Source organism: Hyaena hyaena, unplaced genomic scaffold, assembly GCF_003009895.1.
Source record: "Hyaena hyaena isolate Hyena2069 unplaced genomic scaffold, ASM300989v1 scaffold_18, whole genome shotgun sequence".
Taxonomy (NCBI): Eukaryota; Metazoa; Chordata; class Mammalia; order Carnivora; family Hyaenidae; genus Hyaena; species Hyaena hyaena.
Genome location: NW_024080649.1, coordinates 1,276,780 through 1,300,742, shown reverse-complemented (window position 1 = coordinate 1,300,742; position 23,963 = coordinate 1,276,780). Strand labels below are relative to the sequence as shown.

Below are 23,963 nucleotides of genomic sequence, written 5' to 3'. Positions count from 1 at the left end.
CTTACATTATTTTTCTTCCCAGTACTTATCATAACTTGACATATATTTATATGCTAACTTGTTCATCATGTCTTACCCCTTTAGAATAGACGTTCCATAAAAGCAGAAACTTTTTTTTATTGTAGCAAAAGATAAATGGAACTTTATTTTTGTTTCCTATCTTATCTGCAGAGCAGCATCTGGCACATAGTAGGTATCAATAATTTCTGTTGAATAAATTAGTAAGTAAGTGGAGTGGTCTCTGTCACTTACCCTGAAACTACCTTTTTCTGAAAAAATAACTCAGAATAGAAGTGACTGTGGTCAGAGAAGACTAGCTGCTACTAGAAATATGTTCTGGGATGCTGTTTAGCTACAATAACATATAAAGCTCACATTTCTATAATTTTTCTTTAAAATATCTGTTATGTTAAACTCATAACCTGAAGATTTCTGGAAGTTTCATGGGCTAGTGATACCCCAAAATAAAATTTAAGAAAGCCTAATGCAATTTAAGAAATTTTCATTCCAGGGGCACCTGGGTGGCTCAGTCGGTTAAGCATCCGACTTTGGCTCAGGTCATGATCTCACGGTTTATGAGTTCGACCCCTGCTTTGGGCTCTGTGTTGACAGCTAGCTCGGAGCCTGGAGCCTGCTTCAGATTCTGTGTCTCCCTCTCTCTCTGCCCCTTCCCCACTCACATTCTGTCTCTATCTCTCAAAAATAAATAAATGTAATACACACACACACACACACACACACACACACACAGAGAGGGAGAGATGTTAAATCCAAATTTTTCAGTTATAACTCTATCTTCGTGCCTAAGAAAAAAGGCTTATAAACTGATAGGAAGCTATTACCTGAACTAAGCTTTAAAAGCCTTCCGGTGCTGGAGTCAGGGTTTGACAGAGAAGTCAGTAAGTCTCCACAGGAATGGGATGTGGTGGCCTTCATGTCATTTGAAGGCTTTACGCTATATTCTCGGTAGTTCTTGCTTCTCTGAGGCCTTTTGCCAGGACTTCCATGCAGGGATAGATTTTGAGAATAATGAGTATCATAACTTTCTAGACCAACATCTGAAGGTAACTGATAGGGGTGGATCTGGCTAGAATCACCCACATCCAGGCGTTTACCCAGTGAGACATCATGGGTAAGCTGGTAATTATCAGGTTTTAGTATCAAGTCCTTTTCTGGAGAAGAAACTGAAGACCTATTGTTCAAAAAAGATAGTCGGTACCCTTCTCTAGTCGTCTTCTCTGGGGATCGGACTGTGGACTGATGAGGAGAGTAGCGTCTGAATTCTAACCACCACCACCAAGGGGAAAAGAAAACACAAAGTACAATGAGAATTGTTGGCTCAATTAGGGTACCTCTGTTCACTGGACATACCTCTGTCTACCAGAAAAGTTCTCAGGAAGAGAAGGTTTATAATTTTGTTAAGTAATAGCATAAAGTGATAAAAGGATTTTTACATGGAACAACGATAAAACATAATGGATAATGAGTAAACAGTAAAGAATCTCTAACATTCTGGAGATAAACTTCATGTCACCCTAAACCCCTAAGAATTTCCTCCTAAAGCTGCAGGATCAAAGTTTTCTAAATGCTGCTTTCTATTTTATTTATTTATTTTAAATAAGCTCTTCACAAAATGTGGGGCTCAAACTCATGACCCCAAGATTAAGAGTCACATTTTCTTCTGACTGAGCCCCTCTAGATGCTGTTTTCATATAAAAATTTTGGTGCACCCCATATGACAATAGTTGTAATCTTATGTATTCAGTGTATAGACAATAGTTGGTAGGTCTATCATTTCATAGACTCTTTGCAATAAAACTAAGCCCACTCCCATCCCCAAACTACACTCAGAGGTTCTAGGTTCATATACTGGGAACCAGTATCCTAAGCCAATTAAATGGCAGGGAATCTAAAACCTATGAAAATCCCTAACTAGCTATAAAGCATTTCTTTCAGACAGCTGTATGTGCCATCTCCAAAAAGCATCAGAGTGGAGCAAGTAGAAGTCTTGGTGCTCTTTGGAGTTTTCAGAGTTTTGTATGCTTAAAGGTCTTCCTTAGGAAGCAAAAAATACTACCCCTGAGTTAGTCATATTAACTTAAAAAAGTGGAACCAAGCACTTTTATCTGAAAAGGACCTATAGAATACCAAGGTTTTACTGAGGGCGAGCCTATACAGTGGGGAAAAGTTGTAGAACAATATCTTTACATACAAAAATAACCTAACAACAAGTGATGAGATTAGATAATTCAGACTATGTTTCCTGTTGAAGGTATTTATTTATTTATTTATTTTAATGTTTTATTTACTTCTAGGAGAGAGAGAGAGACAGCATGAGCAGGGGAGGGTCAGAGAGAGAGGGAGTAACAGACTGAAACAGGCTCCAGGCTCTGAGCTGGCAGCCAGCACAGAGCCCGACGCGGGGCCCAAACCCACGAACTGCGAGATCATGACCTGAGCGAAAGTCGGACGCTTAACCGACTAAGCCACCCGGGCGCCCCTCCTGTTGAAGATATTTAAAAAGTGGGATGATGCAGCTCTTAAAAGCATCAAAGAGGCGGCACCTGGGTGGCTCAGTCGGTTAAGTGTCTGACTTGGGCTCAGGTCATGATCTCACAGTTTGTGAGTTCGAGCCCTGTGTTGGGCTCTGTGCTAACAGCTTGGAGCCCGAAGCCTGTTTCAGATTCTGTTTCTCTTCTCTCTTTTCCCCTCTCACACTCATTCTGTCTCTCTCTCAAAAAAAAAATTTTTTTTAATAAAACATCAAAGAGCTTGTTGGCTGGTGAAGAATTTCTAGGCCCAAATCTAGTTAACAGCAAGGACTCACATAGGTAAGTCTAGCACTTAAAGTCACTTTTACCCTCAGAAGTTTTAGGATGACAGGGACAGAAGTAAAGTTCAGCATCCATCCCAAGTGAGGAGTATGACAAACCATCCCTCTCCCTGACCCTCCTCCAATACACATGAAAATGGAACCCCTATCAGGATGCAACCTTGAGAGTAAAGATAAACTAGAAATAAGCCAGCCCTTATACTGATTTGTAATCCAGGTTTGCATCAGCTGAGTGGGTCCAGGGAGCCTCAAGCTTTGAGCTTAGATTAAAGTGATCCCAGAATGATAGTGCCCCTGGTACCTGGTAGAAGCAAATGAATATCTGACCTGGGAAAGATACCTTTACGTAAGACTTTAAATGATTCCTACAAATAGTTTTTCAAATATATAGCAAATAGCCAAAGTAAAGGAACAAAAAAGTAAATGAGACAACACAAGTATGAGAAGAAAAAAAAAAAAGGCAACAACTTCAGATATTGGAATTAACATACTGCCTATGCAACATCTATGTTTACTATGTTTAAAGAAATATAAAACTAACTGGAAATTTTCTGTTTATACAAACTGACTCAGAAGACTTGAAAAAAAAGTGAATAAAACTTACAGAACTAAAAAATAAAACTATAAGAACGCAGCAAACAGACTAGACACAGCTGAGGACAATGTTAGTGAACTTAAAGATGAGTCAGAAGGATCCAAAGGGCAGATCAGACCAAACAAAGACAAAAACCAAAGATGAAAAATATAAAAGAATAAGAGACAAAGTAAAAATCTCTAACATATATTTATTTAATAAAGAGTCCCAAAAGGACAGAAAGAAAGGACAAGACACAAGGACACAAACAATATTTGAAGCACTTTCCAGAATTATTGAGACATAATTCACAGATCAAGTTTAATAAACACCAAACAGAATAAATAAAAAGAAATCCATATATCATTCTGAAACTGAAGAAAACCAAAGACAATTGGAAAATCTTAAAAGCAGCCAGAAGAAAAAAAGACTTGCAGGAATGACAGAGCTCTAGCTGACTTCTCAAAAGCAAAAACAAAAGAATACAGTGGAATACCTTCAATTTTCTGAAAGAAATAACTGCCAACTTAGAAATTTATACCCAGCCAAAATACTCTTTAAGGATAATGGTAATGGAGCACCTGGGTGACTCAGTTAGTTAAGCACCTGACTTTTGATTTTGGCTCAGATCATGATCTCACAGTCATGAGATCCAGCCCCATGTCGGGCTCTATGCTGGGCATGTAGCCTGCTTAACATTATCTCTTTCCCTCTCCCTAATCCCCTCCCCCATGCACACTCTCACTTTCTCTCTCTCAAAACAAAACAAAACAAAACAAAAGAATGGTGAAATAGAGGCATTTTCATACAAACAAAAACTGAAAGAATTCAATATAGTAAACCCACACTAAAGGAAATTCTAAAAGATGTACTATAAGCTAGGGAAAAATTATCTCAGAAGGGAAGTCTAGGATGAAAAAATGAAATAAACAAAGTGGTAAATACAAAGATAAATTTAAATGATCACTGACTGTATAAAAACAATTTTATATGGGTTTAAAAAGTATAAAGAATTAAAATCTATGATAATAATATGTAAATCAGGAGGGACGAAGGAAGTAAAGTACTTTTAAGTTCTTTAAATTATCCAAGAGGGGGCTCCTGGGTGGCTCAGTTGGTTAAGCGTCCAACTTTGGCTCAGGTCATGATCTCATGGTTCATGGGTTCGAGCCCTGCATCGGGTTCTGTGCTGACAGCTAGCTCAGAGCCTGGAGCCTGCTTCAGATTCTGTGTCTCCCTCTCTCTCTGACCCTCCCCTGCTTACACTGTCTCTCTCTCTCTCTCTCTCTCTCAGAAAAAAATTAAACATTAAAAAACATTTCAAATTATCCAAGAAAAAAGTTAAGGTATTGATTACTTTTTAAAAAATTTTTTATGTTTATTTATTTTTGAGAGAGAGAGAGGAGAGAGACAGAATGACTGGGAGAGGGGAGGAGAGAGAGGGAGACACAGAATCTGAAGCAGGCTCCAGGATCCATGTTGTCAGCGCAGAGCCCAACGCGGGGCTTAAACTCACAAACCATGAGATCATGACCTAAGCCAAAATCAATTCTTAACCAACTGAGCCACCCAGTGCCCTAAGGTATTGATTAATTTTTTAATTATATAAGTGAAGGTGACATATTGTAGTTTAGGGAATAATAGTAAAAGCATTGAAACAGTGTATATAGCTTATAAACCAATAGATGGGAAAAATGGATGAATAAAAACATAATAAGCCCAAAAGAGGACAAGAAAGATAAGAAAAAGTAAAAAGAACCAGCCAGCCAGTACAAATAGTCAAGAACAAAGAAAGTCAGACTATCTACTCTTCAACCAGTAAAGCCTTACAGGTTCACTAAGCATCCAGGCAGCTCCCTATAAAAGCAGTAAAGAGTTAGCTGACCATGTAGGGCCTTAGGGCTGAGACATCTCCATCTTCTCCCAAATCTCATCACATCTGGATTTCTCTGATTAGTGTGGAGAAAAATACTCCCTGCACAAAATATTTACCATCTTCTTGGTGACTGTCACTTGGGATCTCCCTTCTTGCCACTTCCTGCAATGAAAAAAAAGTTTGACGGTTTAGGAAAAGGCAGTCAATGGGCATCCAGACACGAGCTTACTAGACCAGGGGTTCAGAATACTTTCTATTAGTAAGCAAGTCCACCCTTACAATCTAGGGAAACAGACCTTCAAGCAAAGGTCCTAGTTTAAGCCTATTTAAAAAAAAATTTTTTTTTAATTTATTTCTAGGAGAGAGACAGACAGCGTGAACAGGGGAGGGTCAGAGAGAGATGGAGACACAGACTCCGAAACAGGCTCCAGGCTCTGAGCTCGCAGTCAGCACAGAGCCCGACGCGGGGCTCGAACCCACGAACCGCGAGATCATGACCTAAGCGAAAGTCGGACGCTTAACCGACTAAGCCACCCAGGCGCCCCTAAAAATTTTTAATGTTTATCTTTGAGGGAGAGCACAAGCAGGGGAAGAGCAGAAAGAAAGAGGGAGACACAGAATCTGAAACAGGCTCCAGGCTCTGAGTTGTCAGTGATGAGCCTGACGTGGGGCTTGAACCCATGAACCATGAGATCATGACATGAGCCGAAGTTGGACACTTAACCGTTTGAGCCACCCAGGTGCTTCTTAAGCCTACTTTTAAATAGCCACAATACAAAAAGATTCTAGAGCTGCTTTGGAGTAGGTAAGGAGACTCTCTGGAAAGACAAAATAGCCTCAGTTGGTAAAAGACATACCAAACAGTGAAATACTCTATTTTTTTCTGCTTAAAGCAGCATCTAAGTTAGATGGCTCAAATTTTCCAACTTTATTTTTCCTGTTTAAAGAACTATTGTACTTATTTTACCTTATGATAAAGCTAAGCATCAACTACAAGTGCTACTGAGAGTTTTAAAAGGCTGAAAATTAATTTGAGGCATAATTAAGCAAGGATTAACACAAAAAAGAATGCCATCTAGGGTTTGCTTTTTTAAATATCATCTTCAAGTTTTCGGTATATTTTTGGTAGTTATGGAAAGGAAGAAATCTTACTTATTTCTTAAACTAAAAGAATATATAGCAAGCTATTTAATTTCCTTTTTGTCTGTCACTTCAAGTAGTTTCAATGAAGTTGGGTTTTTTAAAATCTTTTATTTTTATTTTTTATTTTTTTCCTGAGAGAGAGAGAGACAGTGTGAGCAGGGGAGGGTCAGAGAGAGAGGGAGACACAGAATCTGAAACAGGCTTCAGGCTCTGAGCTGGCTGTCAGCACAGAGCCTGATGCGGGGCTCGAACTCAGGAATTGCGAGATCATGACCTGAACCAAAGTCGACATTTAACCAACTGAGCCACCCAGGTGCCCCTGAAGTTTGTTAGTTTTAATTTAAAAAGTCCTATTTAATTTTAACTGCATGTTTTTCTTTGTTTCCATTTCCTTTATTATTTTTTTAATTAATCTATTTATTTTGAGAGAGAGAGAGAGTGAGCAGGGGAGGGATGGAGGGAGATGGAGAGAGAGAATCTTAAGCAGGCTCTGTGCCCACCACAGAGCTGGACATGGGGCTCTATGGCATCATCATGAGATGATGACCTGAGCCTAAATCAAGAGTTGGACGCCTAACTGACTGAGCCACTCAGGTACTTCTGTCTCCATTTCCTTTAAAACAAATACTAAGTTTTTATAAATGGTAACTGAGATAGTTTCTAAGTTACCTAAAGAGAATCTCCAAAACAAAGTAACCAACTAAATGCTAATTTATCTTCCTATAAGGTATTATAAACTCAAATGGAAAAAAATCTTACTTTTTACTAATACAGTAAATCCAAATGTGGATTAATCAGAGCCTTCTTTTTGTCTCCTTCTGGCTATTTTCAGCTATTTCATTGCTATTAATTTATCAAAGGAAATGCAGACAAAAGGAGAAGTTGAATATAAAGCAGTCAGTTCTGCTTCCTGCAGCATACTCACCCATATAAATTTTTTTAAATGTTTGTTTATTTTTGAGAGGCAGAGACAGAGTGCAAGCAGGGGAGGGTCAGAGACAGAAGGAGACACAGAATCTGAAGTAGGCTCCAGGCTTTGAGCTGTCAGCACGGAGCATGATGCAGGGCTTGAACCCATGAACTGTGAGATCATTACCTGAGCTGAAGCTGTACTCTTAACTGACTGAGCCACCCACGCACTCCATACTCACTGATATAAACGAGTCTTATATAATGGTTGTGTTCCCTTCACCAATTTTTTCACTAAAAATTTATTCCTGGGGCACCTGGGTGGCTCAGTCGGTTAAGCGTCTGACTTCGGCTCAGGTCATGATCTGATGGTTCGTGGGTTCGAGCCCCGCGTCAGGCTATGTGCTGGCGGCTAGCTCAGAGCCTGGAGCCTGCTTCAGATTCTGTGTCTCCCTCTCTCTCTGACCCTCCCCTGCTCACGCTGTCTCTTTCTCTCAGAAATAAATAAAAAACATTAAAAAAATTTTAAATTTATTCTTAACTTTTGCCTCATCTTGCATAAATAATCTCTACCTCCCAACTGTCCACAACTTCTATACCATCTTTACCCCTAATTTTTCTTCTTTTAGGTTCCAATGAAGAGGCAGCTTTGGGAAAGCTACCCTTGAGATGTTAAGATTCGGTAACTAAAAGTCAGAGGCAGAAAATGTAAGGAAGTGAGGTAACAGGAAATGGAGACACTGGATAAAAAGGAGAAATTTTAAGTTTAATTTCTTTATTTTGAGAGAGAGAGTGTGTGTGTGCGCAAAAGTGGGGGAGGAACAGTGAGAGAGGGAGAGAGCTAATTCTAAGCAGCATGGAGCCGGACATGGGGCTCAAACCCACAAACTGTGAGGTCATGGCCTAAGCTGAAATCAAGAGTCCCATGCTTAACTGACTGAGCCACCCAGGTGTCCTGAGAGGAGAAATTTTAAAACCAGACAAAATCTCTGTTTGAGAGCGAAAATACTTGGCATAAAATGTGCTACAAGTTGTGTACATATAAATACTACATTTGATAACAAATTAGTATGGGAGAGGGAAAAAGGAGATTGAAATTAATGGAAAGGCGCCTGGGTGGCTCAGTCAACTGAGTGTCTGACTTCTGCTCAGGTCATGATCTTGTGGTTCCTGAGTTCGGGCCCTCACTGGGCTCTGTGCTGACAGCTCAGAGCCTGGAGCCTGTTTCGGGTTCTGTGCCTCCCTTTCTCTCTGCACCTCCCCCGCTCATGCTCTGCATCTCTTGCTCTCAAAAATAAATAAAACATAAAAATTAAAAAAAAAAAAAGAAATTAATGGAGAAGGTCCTCTGTATCCTGTCTGTTCTTCTTTCCTTTAATTTTATTTATTTATTTACTTACTTACTTTTTTGCCTTTTTTTCCTTTTAAAGGGTCTAAAATGCCTTTATCAAACAAATCCTCTTAGACCTTCATAAATAATTGAGAGTCCAGTGACTTATTGGTGTTAATCATAGAGTAGTCAACAGATCAACAGGAAGGGGAATACATTACCTGTGTCCCCAGTGGGAAAGTGTCCAATTTCTGATCTGGTATACTATTGCCCTGGGTTGCAGCAGTACTTGTTAGGGTATCCTTTATTTCCCGGTTGGGGAAGGGAATAAAAAGTCCTTTGTTTGAGTCTGTGTTAAAAGAAAAGGCATACAATGAAGCACTGACGAGATTTCAAAGGCAACATGTCTTATGAAAAGATACTGGAAGGCAAGTCACAAGATTGATAGTTCTGGTGCCACCACCTGGAAACCACGTGAACTTGGGCAAACTGTTTAACTTCTCTGGTTTTCTCCATTGTAAAACAGTGATGATAAAATCTAGACTACCTATCTTTTAGGGTTGAAGAAAGGCTAAAAGAAAGTAATGGGGGGGTGTCAGCCTGGCTCAGTCAGTGGAACATGGAGCATGCAACTCTTGATCTCAGGGTTGTGAGTTGGACCCCCACATTGGGTGTAGAGATCACTTAAAAACAAAACTATATCCTAGTCCTGGCCACTCTAGAAACTGTTATCAAAAAGAGCCAGTTAGGGGGTACCTGGGTGACTTAGTTGGTTAATTGTCCAATTTCAGCTCAGGTCATGGTCTCACTGCTTGTGAGTTCGAGCCCCATGTCAGGCTCTGTGCTGAAAGCTGAGAGCTTGGAGCCTGCTTTGGATTTTTTGTGTGTCTCTCTCTGTCTATCTCTCTCTCTCAAAAGTAAATAAACATTTTTTTTAAAAAAAAGCCAGTTAGGATTTTTATTAGATTGGAACACTTGTATAGAAGTTTTTGCACATTCTTGATCAATACTTATTAATTGTAGAATTCTGGGATCTGGAGTCTTCTGGGGGAACTTGGATGAAAATAAGAGTTTCTTGTCTAGGGAGGTTTTTGCCCTAGCAGGATTATGTAAGAATTAAGATAGTTTCAAAAACTTGGGCCTTTGTCAAACAATGTGCTCTTCTGCTAGTTTTTATTTGTAGGCTCTGGCAACAGAAAGCTGCTGTAAGCCAGGGCAACTGAGAATACACACTGAATAAAGTCAGCATTTTGAAAATCTAGCCCCTCAGTCCATTTGGGGCTCTAAAATGCTTCCTACTTCTTTTAAGTTTATTTTTTAAAATTTATTTTTGAGAGAGAGACAGAGAATCTTAAGAGACAGGGAGAGAGAGAATCTTAAGCTGTCCTCATGGAGCCTGATGTGGGGCTCAAAACCACATGGCTTGAGATCATCACCCAAGCTGAAACCAAGAGTCTCACTCTTAATGAGTGAGCCACCCAGGTACCCCAAATACTTCCTACTTCTGAGTTGCCTTCTTGGATTGAAATTTCCTATTACTTCAGTATGAAATGCTCTTCCACCATTGTATTTGACAGAATTACTTAAAAGCTCTTAAAAGTTTATGTTTCCTGGATCCTATTGCAGTAATAACACAGGAAAAAAAGAAAAAACAAAGTAAAGCATAAATTAATAGTCTTAACCTGATTCTTAGTAGATAATGAGGATGGTTAGTAAACTGGGACTTTGAGTTCAGGCCTCCTCTTACCCTTATCCAACAGAACAACACTTACACTTCCCAGGTGTCCAAGACCCTGCTCCATCCTGTTTCCTTCTGCTGCACTTATATTCTTTTTCAGATTCTCAGGTTCTTTTTCTTCCAACCCCTCTCTTTGTTTAAGCAAATACCCCAACGTCCAAACTCTTTGCTAAATGCTACCAGACCTTCTCTTTACCACCTAAATCTGGATGACCCTAAATCTAAATCTCCACTCTGATCTCTGTTTTGGCCCAGACCTAAGTTTCTTGAACTTCATCCAAGGAGTGCCCCCCTCCCAGACGAATAAGAAGTTGATATTTTCTAAACCAAACTCATTATCTTCACTTCTAGGCCTACTATACTGATGCTCCCCACCCTCCACTCCAATCTGCATCTCACTATTGGCATTACTATTCAACCAATCTCTCAAGATAGAAACTAATTCTTTGACTCTCATCCATCTTACATATTAATTAATTACCAAGAGTTATAGAATCACTTTTTTTAATGTTTACTTCTGAGAGAGAGAAAAAGAAAGAGCACGAGCAGGGGAGGGGCAGAGAGACAGGGAGATAGAGGCTCCGAAGCAAGGTCTGTGCTGTCAGCACAGAGCCCAATGTGCGGCTTGAATGCACCAACTGTGAGACCATGACCTGAGCTGAAGTTGGACGCTCACCCAACTGAGCCACCCAGACACCCTTAGAATCACTTTTTTGGGGGAGAAGAGAATCTTTATTTTAACTTTATTCACTCACCATACAATTAACCCTTTACAGTATGTCAAGTTGTCAATCATCACCACTATCTAATTTTATTACCCAAAAAGAAACCCAGTTATCTGTCACTTTCAATCCTCTTCTCCCTGCCAGCCCTGGCAACCATCAATATACTTTCTGTCTCTATGGATTTTCCTATTCTGGACATTTCACATAAATGGAATAACATAATATTTGGCCTTTTTGTCTGGCTCCTATCACTTAGCATGATTTTTTTCAAGATATATATTGTACATGTATCAGTACTTCATTCTTTTTTATGGCTGAATAATATGCCTTACATGCATATACAATATTTTGTTTATCCATTCATCAGCTGAGGGACTTTTGGGCTATTATAGATAATGCTGGTTTCGTTCCTGTACAAGGATGTACAAGGATGATTGTGGTGAATTTTTCTTTGCTATTTTTTTTTTCTTAAGATTTTACTTTACTTTAAGTAATCTCTGTGCCTGCCATGGAGCTTGAACTCACAACCCCTAGACCAAGAGCCACATGCTCTACCAACTGAGGCAGCCAGGCGCCCCTTTGCTGTTTCAAAATAAGATACCCATTTGATCAATATATTTTAGGTGTAATTCTACTTAAAGGTAAAAGGAAATGGCTAAAAGAGTGAGCAGGGCCCCTTTCAGTTCAGAGTATATGTGTGCTAAATGAATACATACTAACTTTAGTAAGGCATTCATTGTTCTCCAATAATTGACCTTCTATCCAACATAAACTTTCTACTCAAACCACATGGTCACTCAACTGTCTCTATGGCCTGCTATACTCATTACCACTTTCACACAGCTCTTCACACGCATCCCACCAACCACAATGCCCTCCTCCTCCTCCTCTCAGGCTATTCCAGGGTTCCACAGCCTTTAAGGTTGATGACTTTGTTTCCACAACTGCTACAAAACCTTTTCACATCTGCTCTTAGCACAGTCTGAGCTTCTAAAGCATGTGTCCATCCACATCAGTGTTTCTCAAATTCAATGTTCTCACAAACTCTGAGAATATAAATCCAGTTTGAGAAACTTCAATTTAAGAAGCTCAGTATATAAAATGATATTTTAAAAAGCAGATTGTACGGGTGACAGTTTGGCAGTTTCCTACAAAACTAAATACTTGGTATTTACCCAAAAGAACTGAAAACTTATGTCCACACAAACACTGCACATGGATGTTTATAACAGCTTTTTTCAAAATTGCCAAATCTTAGAAGCAACCAAGATGTCCTTTAGTAGGTGAATGGATAAACTGTGATATATCCAGACAATGGAATATTATTCAGCACTAGAAAGAAAGGGGCTATCAAGCCATGAAAAGACATAAAGGAATCTTAAGTGGATAATACTAAGCAAAGAAGCCAATCTGAAAAGTCTACATACTTAATGATTCCAACTATATGCCGTTCTGGAAATGGCTAAACTATGGAGATGGGGAAGATGGCAGAGTAAGCAACATCCTGCATGTCTTCTGCCTGTGCGACAATTACACTGGCAGAATCTGTCTGATGTAACTATTTTGGAATTCTGGAATCTATAGAAGGCTTTCACTTTCCAGGGGAAGACCTGGAAGTTAAACTGAAGTTAACTTCAGTCAAGTTCAGTTCTTAGCAGTAGCAATAGCAACTACTCATGTCCCACCCTTCATGCAAAAGAATGAAGTTGGACCCTTACCTAAGATCATATATGAAAATTGCCTGAGAATGGATCAGACCTAAATGTAAGACCTAAAACTATAAAACTCTTAGAAGAAAACAGGTCATTGGATTTGGCAATGATTTTTTTGGATGAGACACCAAAGGCAAAGCAACAAAAGAAAAAACAGACAAATTGAACTTCATGAAAATTTAAAATGTTCTGCATCTAAAAACAATATCCACAGAGTAAAAAGGAAATCCACTGAATAGGGGAAAATATTTGCGGGGCGCCTAGGTGGCTTAGTCGGTTAAGCGTCCGACTTTCGCTTGGGTCATGATCTCGCGGTTCGTGGGTTAGAGCCCCGCGTCGGGCTCTGTGCTGACTGCCAGCTCAGAGCCTGGAGCCTGTTTCAGTCTGTGACTCCCTCTCTCTCTGACCCTCCCCTGCTCATGCTGTCTCTCTCTCTCTCCTAGAAATAAATTAAAAAATATTTTTTAAAAAAAGGGGAAAATATTTGCAAATCATATATGTGATAAGGGATTAATATCCAGAATATATAGAGAACCCCTAAAACTCAACAACAAAAACCCCAACTAAAAAGTGGGCATTAGGAGTGATTGTGTAACTCAGTCGGTTGAGGGTCTGACTTTGGCTCAAGTCATGATCTTGCTGTTCATGGGTTTGAACCCTGCATCTGGCTCTGTGCTGACTGCTCAGAGCCTAAAGCCTGCTTCAGTTTCTGTGTTTCCCTCTCTCTCTCTGCAACCCTCCCCCTCCCCACTCGCCCTCTGTCTTTCTCTCTCTCTCAAAAATAAATATTTTTTAAAAACTAACAATAGATAAAAGTGGGCATTGGACTTGAATAGATATTTTGCCAAAAGAAGATATGCAAATGGTCAATAAGGACATGAAAGACACTCAATAGGGCACCTGGGTGGCTCAGTCATTAAGCATCTGACTTTGGCTCAGTCATCATCTCACAGTTCATGAGTTCAAGTCTCATGAGTTCAAGCTCACTGGGTGAGCTTGAGTCCTGCTGAGGGTGAGCATGAGCCCTGCTTCAGATGAGCACCACTTCTCTCTCTGCCCTTTGCTCACGTGCTCTCTCTCTCTCTCTCTCTCAATAAAAAAAAAAAAAGATTCCCAACATCACTAATCATTAGGGAAATTAAAATCAAAACCATCAGTACTACCTCATACTCACTAGCATGGCTACTATTAAATAAAAAAACACACAGAAAATTACACATGTTGGGAAGCATGTGGAGATATTGGAACTGTTGGTCCAACTGTATGGTGGGAATATAAAATGGTACAGATGATATGGACAATAGTATTGTAGTTTCTAAAAAAATTAAAAATAAAATTATCATATGAGGCAGTAATTTTGGGCCTATCCTCAAATAAGTGAAAGCAGGGTCTTAAAGAGGTATCTGCAAACCCATATTCATAACAGCATTATTCACAATAGTTAAAACATGGAAGCAATCCAAGTGACCATCAATAGATGAATGGATAAGCAAAATGTGATATACACAAACAATGGAATATTATTCACTCTTAAAAAGGAAGGAAATTCTGACATATGCTATAACATCAATGAGCCTTAAGGACGTTATGATAAGCAAAATTAGCCAGTCGCAAAAAGACAAATACTGTATGATTCCACTTATATGAGGTAGTTAAAGCAGTTAAAATCATAGAGAGAGAAAATAGAATGGTGGGGGCGCCTGGGTGGCTTAGTCGGTTAAGCGTCCGACTTTCGCTTAGGTCACGATCTCGCAGTTCATGGGTTCGAGCCCCGCGTCGGGCTCTGTGCTGACCGCCAGCTCAGAGCCTGGAGCCTGCTTCAGATTCTGTGTCTCCCTCTCTCTCTGACCCTCCCCTGCTTGCGCTGTCTCTCTCTCTCCTAGAAATTAAAAAAAAAAAATTACAAAAAAAAAAAGGAAAATAGAATGGTGGATGCCAGGGACTGCAAGGAGGGGGACATAGAGAGTTATCATTTAATGGATATAGTTTCAGTTTTATAAGATGAAAAGAGTTCTGGAGATGGTGGTGATGGTTACACAACATTATGAATGTATTTAATACCACTGAACTTACACTTAAAAATGGTTAAGATGGTAAATTTTATTTTATATGTATTTTGCTACAATAAAAATAACTAGGAAAAAATTCTAAAACTATGGAGACAGGAAAAAGATCAGTGGTTTCCAGGAGTTCGAGGGGAAGAAGGGATGACTACGTAAGCACAGAGTTTAGGGCAGTGAAATTATGCTGTATGATACTAAAATGGCGGCTACACATCACTATATATTTGTCAAACCAATAATATGCACAACACCAAGAATGAACCCTAATGTAAACCATGGGCTTTGGATGATAATGACATGTCAATGTAGGCTCAGCAATTTTAACAAAAGTACCACCCTGGGTCAGGATGTTGGCAGTGGCAGAGGCTGTGTGTGTGTGTGTGTGTGTGTGTGTGTGCGCGTGTGTGTGTGTGTGTGAAGGCAGGGGGTATATGGGAACTCCATCTTTTCTGTTCAGTTTTGCTGTGAACTTAAAATTGTTCTAAAAAAGCATATTTTTAAACAAAAGACTAATACTTTTTAAAAGTGTATTACATACCTTTACATCTTTTAAATATCTTTCATAATGGCATCAAACAAGAACTCAAAAGTAAAGGATCTCACACTACCTGTGGACCTCTGAGTGTATCCCTTGACTGAGTCCATAGCCCTGAGTTTGAGGAATACTGATTTCTACCATCCACTTGACGTTTTCATATGCATTGCCTGGGATTATGTTACTTAGCTCTTTTATGTTTGTCTCATGTTCCCAATGCTGCATCGAGTGATTCAGGGAGTGGCTGCATTTTGATTTCCAGAGTATATATACCAGGATATATGTGTGTGTGTGTATGTATGTATATATATATATATATATATATATATATATATATATATATATGGATTATATGGATTTAGAAAACCAGGAAAATTTTTTTGTTGAAGACTCAAAAAAAGTTTCACTAAGGAGAATGGACTTTGAGTTGGGTCATTAAAACAAGGTAGGATTTTGATTAAAGCATGCCAAGCTAAAGGGACAGTATTAGTTCAGGGGCAGAGGAGGGAGAAAGGAAGAGCTATCTGAGGAGAGACAGTGGTTTGATCTGATTGCAGCATTGGAAATTGACATTCAGAAACAGGAGATAGGTTTCAGGCTAGGTTGAAGAAATAAACTGTGGCCAGAGTTGAAGGAAATCTTGTATGTCAAATTAAGGAGTCTTAATTTAGTAGGTGAGGGGAGCCATGGAAATTTTTGAGCAGGCAAGTATAATTATCACAGCTGAGTTTTAAGAAAATTAATCTGATAGGAAATTACAAAATGAACTGAAGGAAGAGACCAGGAGGCAGTTTGGTGTAATGCTTAAGAGGACTTTGATGACAGATGGACCAGAGTTTGCATTCCAGCTCTTCTACTTACTGTATAACTAGACAAGTTATTTCACCTTTTTTGGGTCTCAGTTTCCTCACCCATAAAACAAGGATAATTATAACCACCTTCAAAGTTGTTGTGAGGATTAAATAAGATAATGCACAGTGCCAGGCCCAGGGTTTACACTCAGTAAATGATAGCTATTACACATGCCTGTTAAGAGACCATTAGGAAAGGAAAAGGAAGGCTCATCAATTGTGGATCATACTATAGAGTATAAATGTTCAGCTGGCCTTTAGGGAAGGAGCAGCATCAAATCTTAGTATGGTTCTAAGCCTGAGTTCTAGGAAAGTGGTCGTAACACTGATGAAACTCTAGCTGCTGTTTAGGGCTGGAGGAAAGTTGTCATTTGGTTTTTTAACATGTTTAGTTTGAAGAACTGTAAAGTTTTCTAATGGAGATTCCAAGTATATACGAAGTTAGATCTATCTACCTATATTAAGATTTTATGTTTAAGGGGTGCCTGGGTGGCTTAGTCGGTTAAACGTCCGACTTTCACTTAGGTCATGATCTCACAGTTCATGGGTTCAAGCCCCGTGTCGGACTCTGTGCTGACTGCCAGCTCAGAGCCTGGAGCCTATTTCAGAGTCTGTGTCTCCCTCTCTCTCTGACCCTCCCCTGCTCACTCTGTCTCTCTCTCTCTCTCTCTCTCTCTCTATCCTAGAAATAAATAAAAAATAAAAAATAAAGATTTTATGTTTAAGTAATCTCTATACCCAACATGAGGCTCCAGCTTACAACCCCAAGATCAAAAGTCACACATTCTACTGACTGAGCCAGCCAGGTGCCTGAGATCAATATTTAAGAGTCATCTAGAGAGAGGGAATAAAGCAAGTTTTACAAATAGATCAATAAGGGCAAATAAGGAAAAAAGAGAGTCTAAAGACATAGGCTAGGTATGTTTGTTTTAGGGCTATGGGAAAAGAGAGAGGAACTTCTGAAAGAGTCAAAGATCATGTGGTTAGGAGAATAGGATGAAGATCTAAGACAAGAGTTTCCCTGTCCATTCTAAATGATTGGTGGGAAAGCACTGTTTGGAACTGAGCTAGTGGAAACTGTCCTCCAGAAAGTTTTCTCCTAGCTTGTGGCACAACCATTAGCATGGCATAACCACTTTAGTCATATTGGATTACCAACAGTGCTTACAGGCAACATTCCCAACGGGTCTAGCACAAACATGATTTTCAGTGGAAAGCAAAGCTCTTTAACGTTTCAAGGTAGCAACATAAATTTTATATTAAAAAAAAAAATCCAGGCAACAGCTGGAGCTTCCAAGAACCTTTAGAAATGGGCCTTAGCAACGCAGTTTTTTCAGAGGAGAGACTGTGCACTTTAAAACATTTTAATTCACGGAGTGAAACTTCATGTGTGCTAATGATTTAATATAACATAAATGAAGTTTAATTCAACTCATACAAAAACAGACAGTCAAATTATACTTCAGTGTACCTTCGTCATTCTAGAAATGGATATATAAATGTTTTTACTTAGAAAAAAGACAGGAAGGTTGTATACCAAATTATTCATTGGGATTCTCTCTAGGGGACAGGCTTATGAATGAATCAAATGCTGTTCTTCATGCTTTTCAGTATTTTCCACAAGTATTACAATAGAATTTCATCAAATTTTAAATATAAAAAGATGCTGTTTAAAATGAGATAAAGGGGGCACCTGGGTGGCTTAGTCAGTTAAGCATCTGACTTTGGTTCAGGTCATGATCTCATGGTTTGTGATCTCAAGCCCCACCTTGGGCTCTGTGCTGACAGCTCAAAGCCTGGAGCCTGCTTTGAATTCTGTCTCTCTTTCTCTCTGCCCCTCCCCCATTCACGCTCTGTCTCTGTCTCTGTCTCTCTCTCTCTCAAAAAAATAAACGTTAAAAAAAATTAAATGAAATTAAAATGAAATAAAGCAATCCATGCTCCATGACATATTTACACTGATGCTTCCAAGAAAGAAAAATAAAAATTATACTTCATGATGGCTTATTTTACCATTAAATCATGTTAAAATCACTTGTCAATAAATGTCTGCCAGGATAGACAAGTAGTAAGGAAAACAAAATACTGTATGTTATAAACTGGAAATTCTTAATGTCTAAACTTACACACTTCATCTATTAAAGTTATTGCTGAGATATTAGAGGTTAATTTTTAGAGGTTATAAATAATTTGATATATCCTTCAAAGGGACAGAGGTTTCTACAGAATAAAATTTTCTCAAATAAAAGGTCATCTAATGAGTGCCAAGTTAATCCATTAGGGTCCACTGCATGCAATTTCTCTTGTGGAAACCTTTCTTCTAGCCTGTGTGCCACAACCATTAATGTGGTATAACCACTCAAATCATATTGCACTACCAGGAGTGCTTTTAGGCAATGCTTGCCAGGAATATAACACAAACACAAGAGATTATGCAGTTGCAAAGGTTCAAGGTGGAGAAGCACAAGTTCTGAGCTACATTGATGCAGATGAGTCACCAGTCTCTGGTTAATGAATTAATCACCATAAGCAATGCTCCAGAGCCATGAGGACTGGCAATGAAAATTTCAGAATGTACCGAATGTAAACCGATATAAATGAAATTACATTCTGACTACAGCTTGTACTTAATGGGTTCTGGTAAGTGCCTGCTCAATAAATAGGGCTCCTTCTGGCAGTGAGAAAAGGAAGAAAAGCACAGTCAGTAAATCTTGTGCTTACTTCAAATTTGTTATTTCTCAACTATATTGTCCTCATCCTACCCAAGACTGCCCATAAAAATTGAAATAACTTCTGTTTTAAGCATTTTGTGATCAAAGAGAGAAAACTTACCAGTTTCAATTCTGTTATCAATATCAGCATTGATTTTTGATGCAGAGCTCTCATCTGTCACACAGTTTTTCATTGTCTTCTCCCTAGAGCTGCCACATAGAATAATTTATTTAAAACTCAAATTTAAAAGAAAACTCAAAAGAAGCTTTCTGAGATCACCACTAAATGCTATTTAGAAAACATTAATTCATGGTGATCAGATTTTTCCCCAAAATGCTCTAGAAAATATTAATTTCACAAATATTTCCACTAAACTCTATTTTTAAGGCCATAATATTTTTACTGTGAATAGTGAGAGAGGAAGATACTATAGTTCAGCCTTTAAAGTATGAAAGCCAGAACATTCAGACATTGTTTTCTTGACACCAAGTTAGGTCTGAATGATTAAAGGAATAGGAATTTTCTTTTGAATTAAAAAACTCATAGGACACAGAAAGGAAGGTTCTGCTACCAAGAATTATAGTGGGGACAACTACAGCCATTAGTTAAAAAAAAAAAAAAAAACAAAAAACAGACAAGAAAGACAAGTGTAGCATTTGATTGAAGTAGTATAGTAAGATATAAGTACAGGAAGTACAGATTGGGGAAGTACAGAAGACAGCCTAGACTATGAGATAGGCACTTTACATCCACCATTTTATTTAATCATAAAAGCTTCCCTATTATCTATTATCTTCATTTTAGGTTGGAGGAACTGGGACTCAGAAAGACTTTTTAAAAAAATCTTTACTCCCCCCCAAAAAATAATAATTAAAAAAAAAAATAAAAAATGTTTACCCAAACAAAACAGATGAATATAGGGGAAGGGAAGCAAAAATAAGAAAAAAACAGAGAGGGAGACAAACCATAAGAGACTCTTAAATACTGAGAACAAACTGAGGGTTGCTGGCAGGGTGTTAGGTCAGGGGATAGGCTAAATGGGCAATGGGCATTAAGGACAACACTTGCTGGGATGAGCACTGGGTGTTATATGTAAGTGATGAATCACTAAATTCTATTCCTGAAATCATTATTACACTATATGTTAATTAACTTGGGTCTAAACAAACAAACAAACAAACACACAAACTTTAAAAAAATCTTTACCCAAGATTGTAGAGCTTAGATACACTGTTAGGACTGGGCACTTGAGTAAAATTTTACTTCTGGTTTTACAATTACTATATGATAACTAAACAGAAATATGATGGTGCTAATTATCTGCCTTACTAGAAAATGTATTCAGTTACAAATTAATTCATCTCTGTATTTGTACATTAAACAGGGTTCCCCCCAATGACTTAAAATAAGAATTAGGTCACAGAATATATATATAAACAACTTTTTAGAAATATTGCATTTCTTTCAACAGCAGGGTGAATTTTACTCTATGTAAAATTCTCAATATACTTGACTTAAAAAATAGAGAACTAAAAAAATATATATAGGGAACTAAAAATGCTCTCTGAGGGTTACATTATAAGACATATAAAGGGTCAGGGGTGCCTAGGTGGCTTAGTCATGTTTAAGTGTCTGACTCTTGGTTTCAGCTCAGGTCATGATCTCATGGTTCTTGAGTTTGAGTCCTACATCAGGCTGTGCACTGGCAGCATGGAGCCTGCTTGGGATTCTCTCTTCCTCTCTCTCTCTGTCCCTCTCTCACTTGTGCTCTCACTCTCTCTCTCTCTCAAATAAATAGATAAACTTAAAAAAGAAAAGAAAAAATATAAAGGAGAAGAGCAGAGATAGGCAAAGAGAAGGATCCAAGGCTAACAGACATTTACTTCATTCATTCATCATTCAACAAATTGTTTCTTAATACCTATATATGTCTGGCACTGTTTAAGCACCAGAGATACTGCAATAAACAAGACAAGCAAAGTCCTAGTCCTCATGGTAGGGAAAGATAATAAACAAATAAATAAAAACTCATTTTTGGGAAGAATATTTAATGCTATGGAGATATGTTCATGATACCTTATCAAACTAAAAATGGTACATATAGGAAGCAAATTACTATAAAATAAATATTACATATGTATTATCTTTATTATTAATATGTATTTAGATATCTATTATATAACATAATTTTGGAGATAAGCACACATGCATATATAAGGCTAAGACGATATTTATCTTCATATAATTAGTGTTTATTTCTGGTAGTGAAATTATGAGTTGCTTGTTTATTTCTTGTGGTTTTTAAATGTTTATTTGTTTATTTTGAGAGAAAGAGTGAGCACAAGTAGAGGAGGTGCAGAGAGAGGAAGGGAGAGAATCCCAAGCAGGCTCCATACCACCAGTGCAGAGCCCAGTGTGGGGCTCAAACCCACGAACTGAGAGATCATCACCTGAGCCGAAGCTGGATGCTTAACTAACTGAGCCACCCAGGTGCCCCTCTTAATGGTTTTTCTATACTTTCCAAGTTCTCAATAACAAGCATTCATTACTTTTATCATCAGAAAACAATACTAACAGAAACATGTACATGTGTCTATAGGTAGGCATACAGAGGTCTATAAGGATATATACCAAACATTACTAGTAGTTAACTCTTGGTAGTAGAAAATGGGGTGATTTTTACTTTTCTTCACTGTATTCTTCTGTATTATGTAAATTGTAATGGATTTCTGTTTTTCAAAAATAAAGCTACTTTTTAAAAATAAAGAGCATGGGTTTTGTAGTAGAAGTTATGGTATCTTATTTTGTTCATGTTTTAGTAACAAGAAGTAGAAAAATCTACCTTTCAGATACTTTAGAGTTTCAGACACTTTAGGTCTGTTTACTTTGGTTTTGTAGAAAAATACTTTCCTTTCCTTCTAACAAATTTATCTCCATGGTAATGTAAACCTTTTAATTCAATAGGAAAAGACCATGCACTGATGTATAACTCCAAGAAAGATTCGGTAAGCATTTATGGGTATAAGTCATTTCATGGTATCCTTATCTGTAAGCTTTGAACAACAGCTTTAGAGAATTTTCTTTTTTTTTTTTTTTTTTGCTTTATTTATTTCTGAGAGAGAGAGAGAGAGAGAGAGAGAGAGAGAATGAGCAGGGGAGGGTCAGAGAGAGAGGGAGTCACAGACTGAAACAGGCTCCAGGCTCTGAGCTGGCAGTCAGCACAGAGCCCAATGCGGGGCTCGAACCCACAAACTGTGAAATCATGACCTGAGCCAAAGTCAGACAACGCTTAACCAACTAAGCCACCCAGGCGCCCCTAGAGAATTTTCAACAATTATATCTAAAGCAGACCCAATAGTTCAGCAAAGCAGAAATGCTCCCTCTGAGGGACAGATTCTCATCCTAGGTAAATCTTAATACATTGAATAGATACTTTTATTCCTGATCTGAGGATTCTTACAACTTGTGGAGATTCCTATTGGAAAGTGAAGACATTAAGCAGTAATTCACTGTTGTCTACATCCAGAACCAAACTAAAACTTTTTTTTGTAAAGGATTGTCTTACCTTTTTTCCACCTCTAAAAGAAAATTTTCACTGTTGCCCAACTGACTAAAATGCAGCTTGGCAGCTTTTCTCTCACTTGCTCGCACAACTCGATCATCTGGAGGCAAAAACCGTGGTCTGAGCATGTTTCTTTTTTGGAGTAAACAGTAGTGGGTCAGAAAACTATATTCACAGAGTAAAGACTAAAGATCAGTCTCATATTCTTTTGTTAGAGACAGGTCACAAAATAATGCTATTATGTTGTCATGGAGCAAGTAGTAACTCAGGGAGACTACAGAGATACCATAGCAACAATTGCCACATAGGTGTAACTACCCCTGCCAGAAAGTAGTTTATGGCAGCAAACAATCCAAAAGGCCTAATATTAATGCCAAAAGTTACACTGTTTCTGAAAGGCACTACTTAGTTTCCCTATAATAACTTTTCTAGGGGCATGTGAAATCCAAGTTTGTATTATTAAGAAATGTATACTCAACAATAAATTATAAAGAAAGGTGGATTACCTCATTTGAAGGAGTAATTATTATTCCTTACCAACTAACCCCCAGAGAGGTGTATTCATTTTCTATTGCTAATATAGTTGCAAATTTGGGGCACCTGGAAAAATAAATCTCAACCTGGAAACTCTTTGTTGGAGAGGAAGTGGTGGTGAAACCATCAACTGAAGAAAACTAAAGCTGGAAGTAACTGATAAAAATCATAGATTGTCATTCAATAAAAAAAGGACTCGTCATACATCCTGCCAACACAAAAGAGTTACATAAATATTGACTAATAAACAAATATATCCTGCCAGTGCACACTTTGGGCCAACACCCAAAAGGTTAGGAGGCAGCTGGTTTAATGTAAATTCTGGGACAAGGAACAGGGGAGGAGAGTCTCACCCAGTTTCTCCAGAGTTTGTAGCGTGTACACAGCAAAGAGCCTATAATCTGTATCTTTCCTGACAACAGGATTGAGTCTCAAATCTAGCTCTTTGAGGAAGGGTAAAGGCTGTAGGCGGGATACCTCCACTAATGAAGGAATGTTGTTATAATATAAATTCAGGTCTTGGAGTGAACATAAATACTGGATGCCCTGCAAGGAAAAGACCACATTATGAAAATGCACATTGGTAAGGACTAAGAATCTCATAGATACAAGTGTAAATATATCTATTACTTCCATCCTTAAACATGTTACCTAGGTCACTCATGAGAAAAGCAGCGTTGAAACTCCCATTTAAGATGCCTGAGGGGTGCCTGGGTGGCTCAGTCGGTTAAGCATCCGACTTCGGCTCAGGTCATGATCTCACAGCTCATGAGTTTGAGCCCCACGTCAGGCTTTGTGCTGACAGCTCAGAGCCTGGAGCCTGCTCAGTGTCTTCCTCTCTCTGCCCCTCCCCTGCTTGTGCTCTG

At 38.5% G+C, this 23,963-nt stretch overlaps 1 protein-coding gene across 1 annotated transcript in view; it reads right to left on the bottom strand.

The window, feature by feature from the left end:
- LRRC36 (leucine rich repeat containing 36) overlaps positions 1–23,963 on the bottom strand; it is a 51,558-nt gene that overhangs the window by 16,142 nt on the left and 11,453 nt on the right. The window contains exons 3-8 of the mRNA XM_039223502.1: positions 23,451–23,643; positions 22,567–22,663; positions 19,122–19,210; positions 8,887–9,014; positions 5,400–5,445; positions 843–1,283 (exon numbers count right to left, since the gene is read on the bottom strand). Of these exons, the coding sequence (XP_039079433.1) occupies positions 843–1,283; positions 5,400–5,445; positions 8,887–9,014; positions 19,122–19,210; positions 22,567–22,663; positions 23,451–23,643 (994 nt within the window). The remainder of the gene's footprint in view (positions 1–842; positions 1,284–5,399; positions 5,446–8,886; positions 9,015–19,121; positions 19,211–22,566; positions 22,664–23,450; positions 23,644–23,963) is intronic.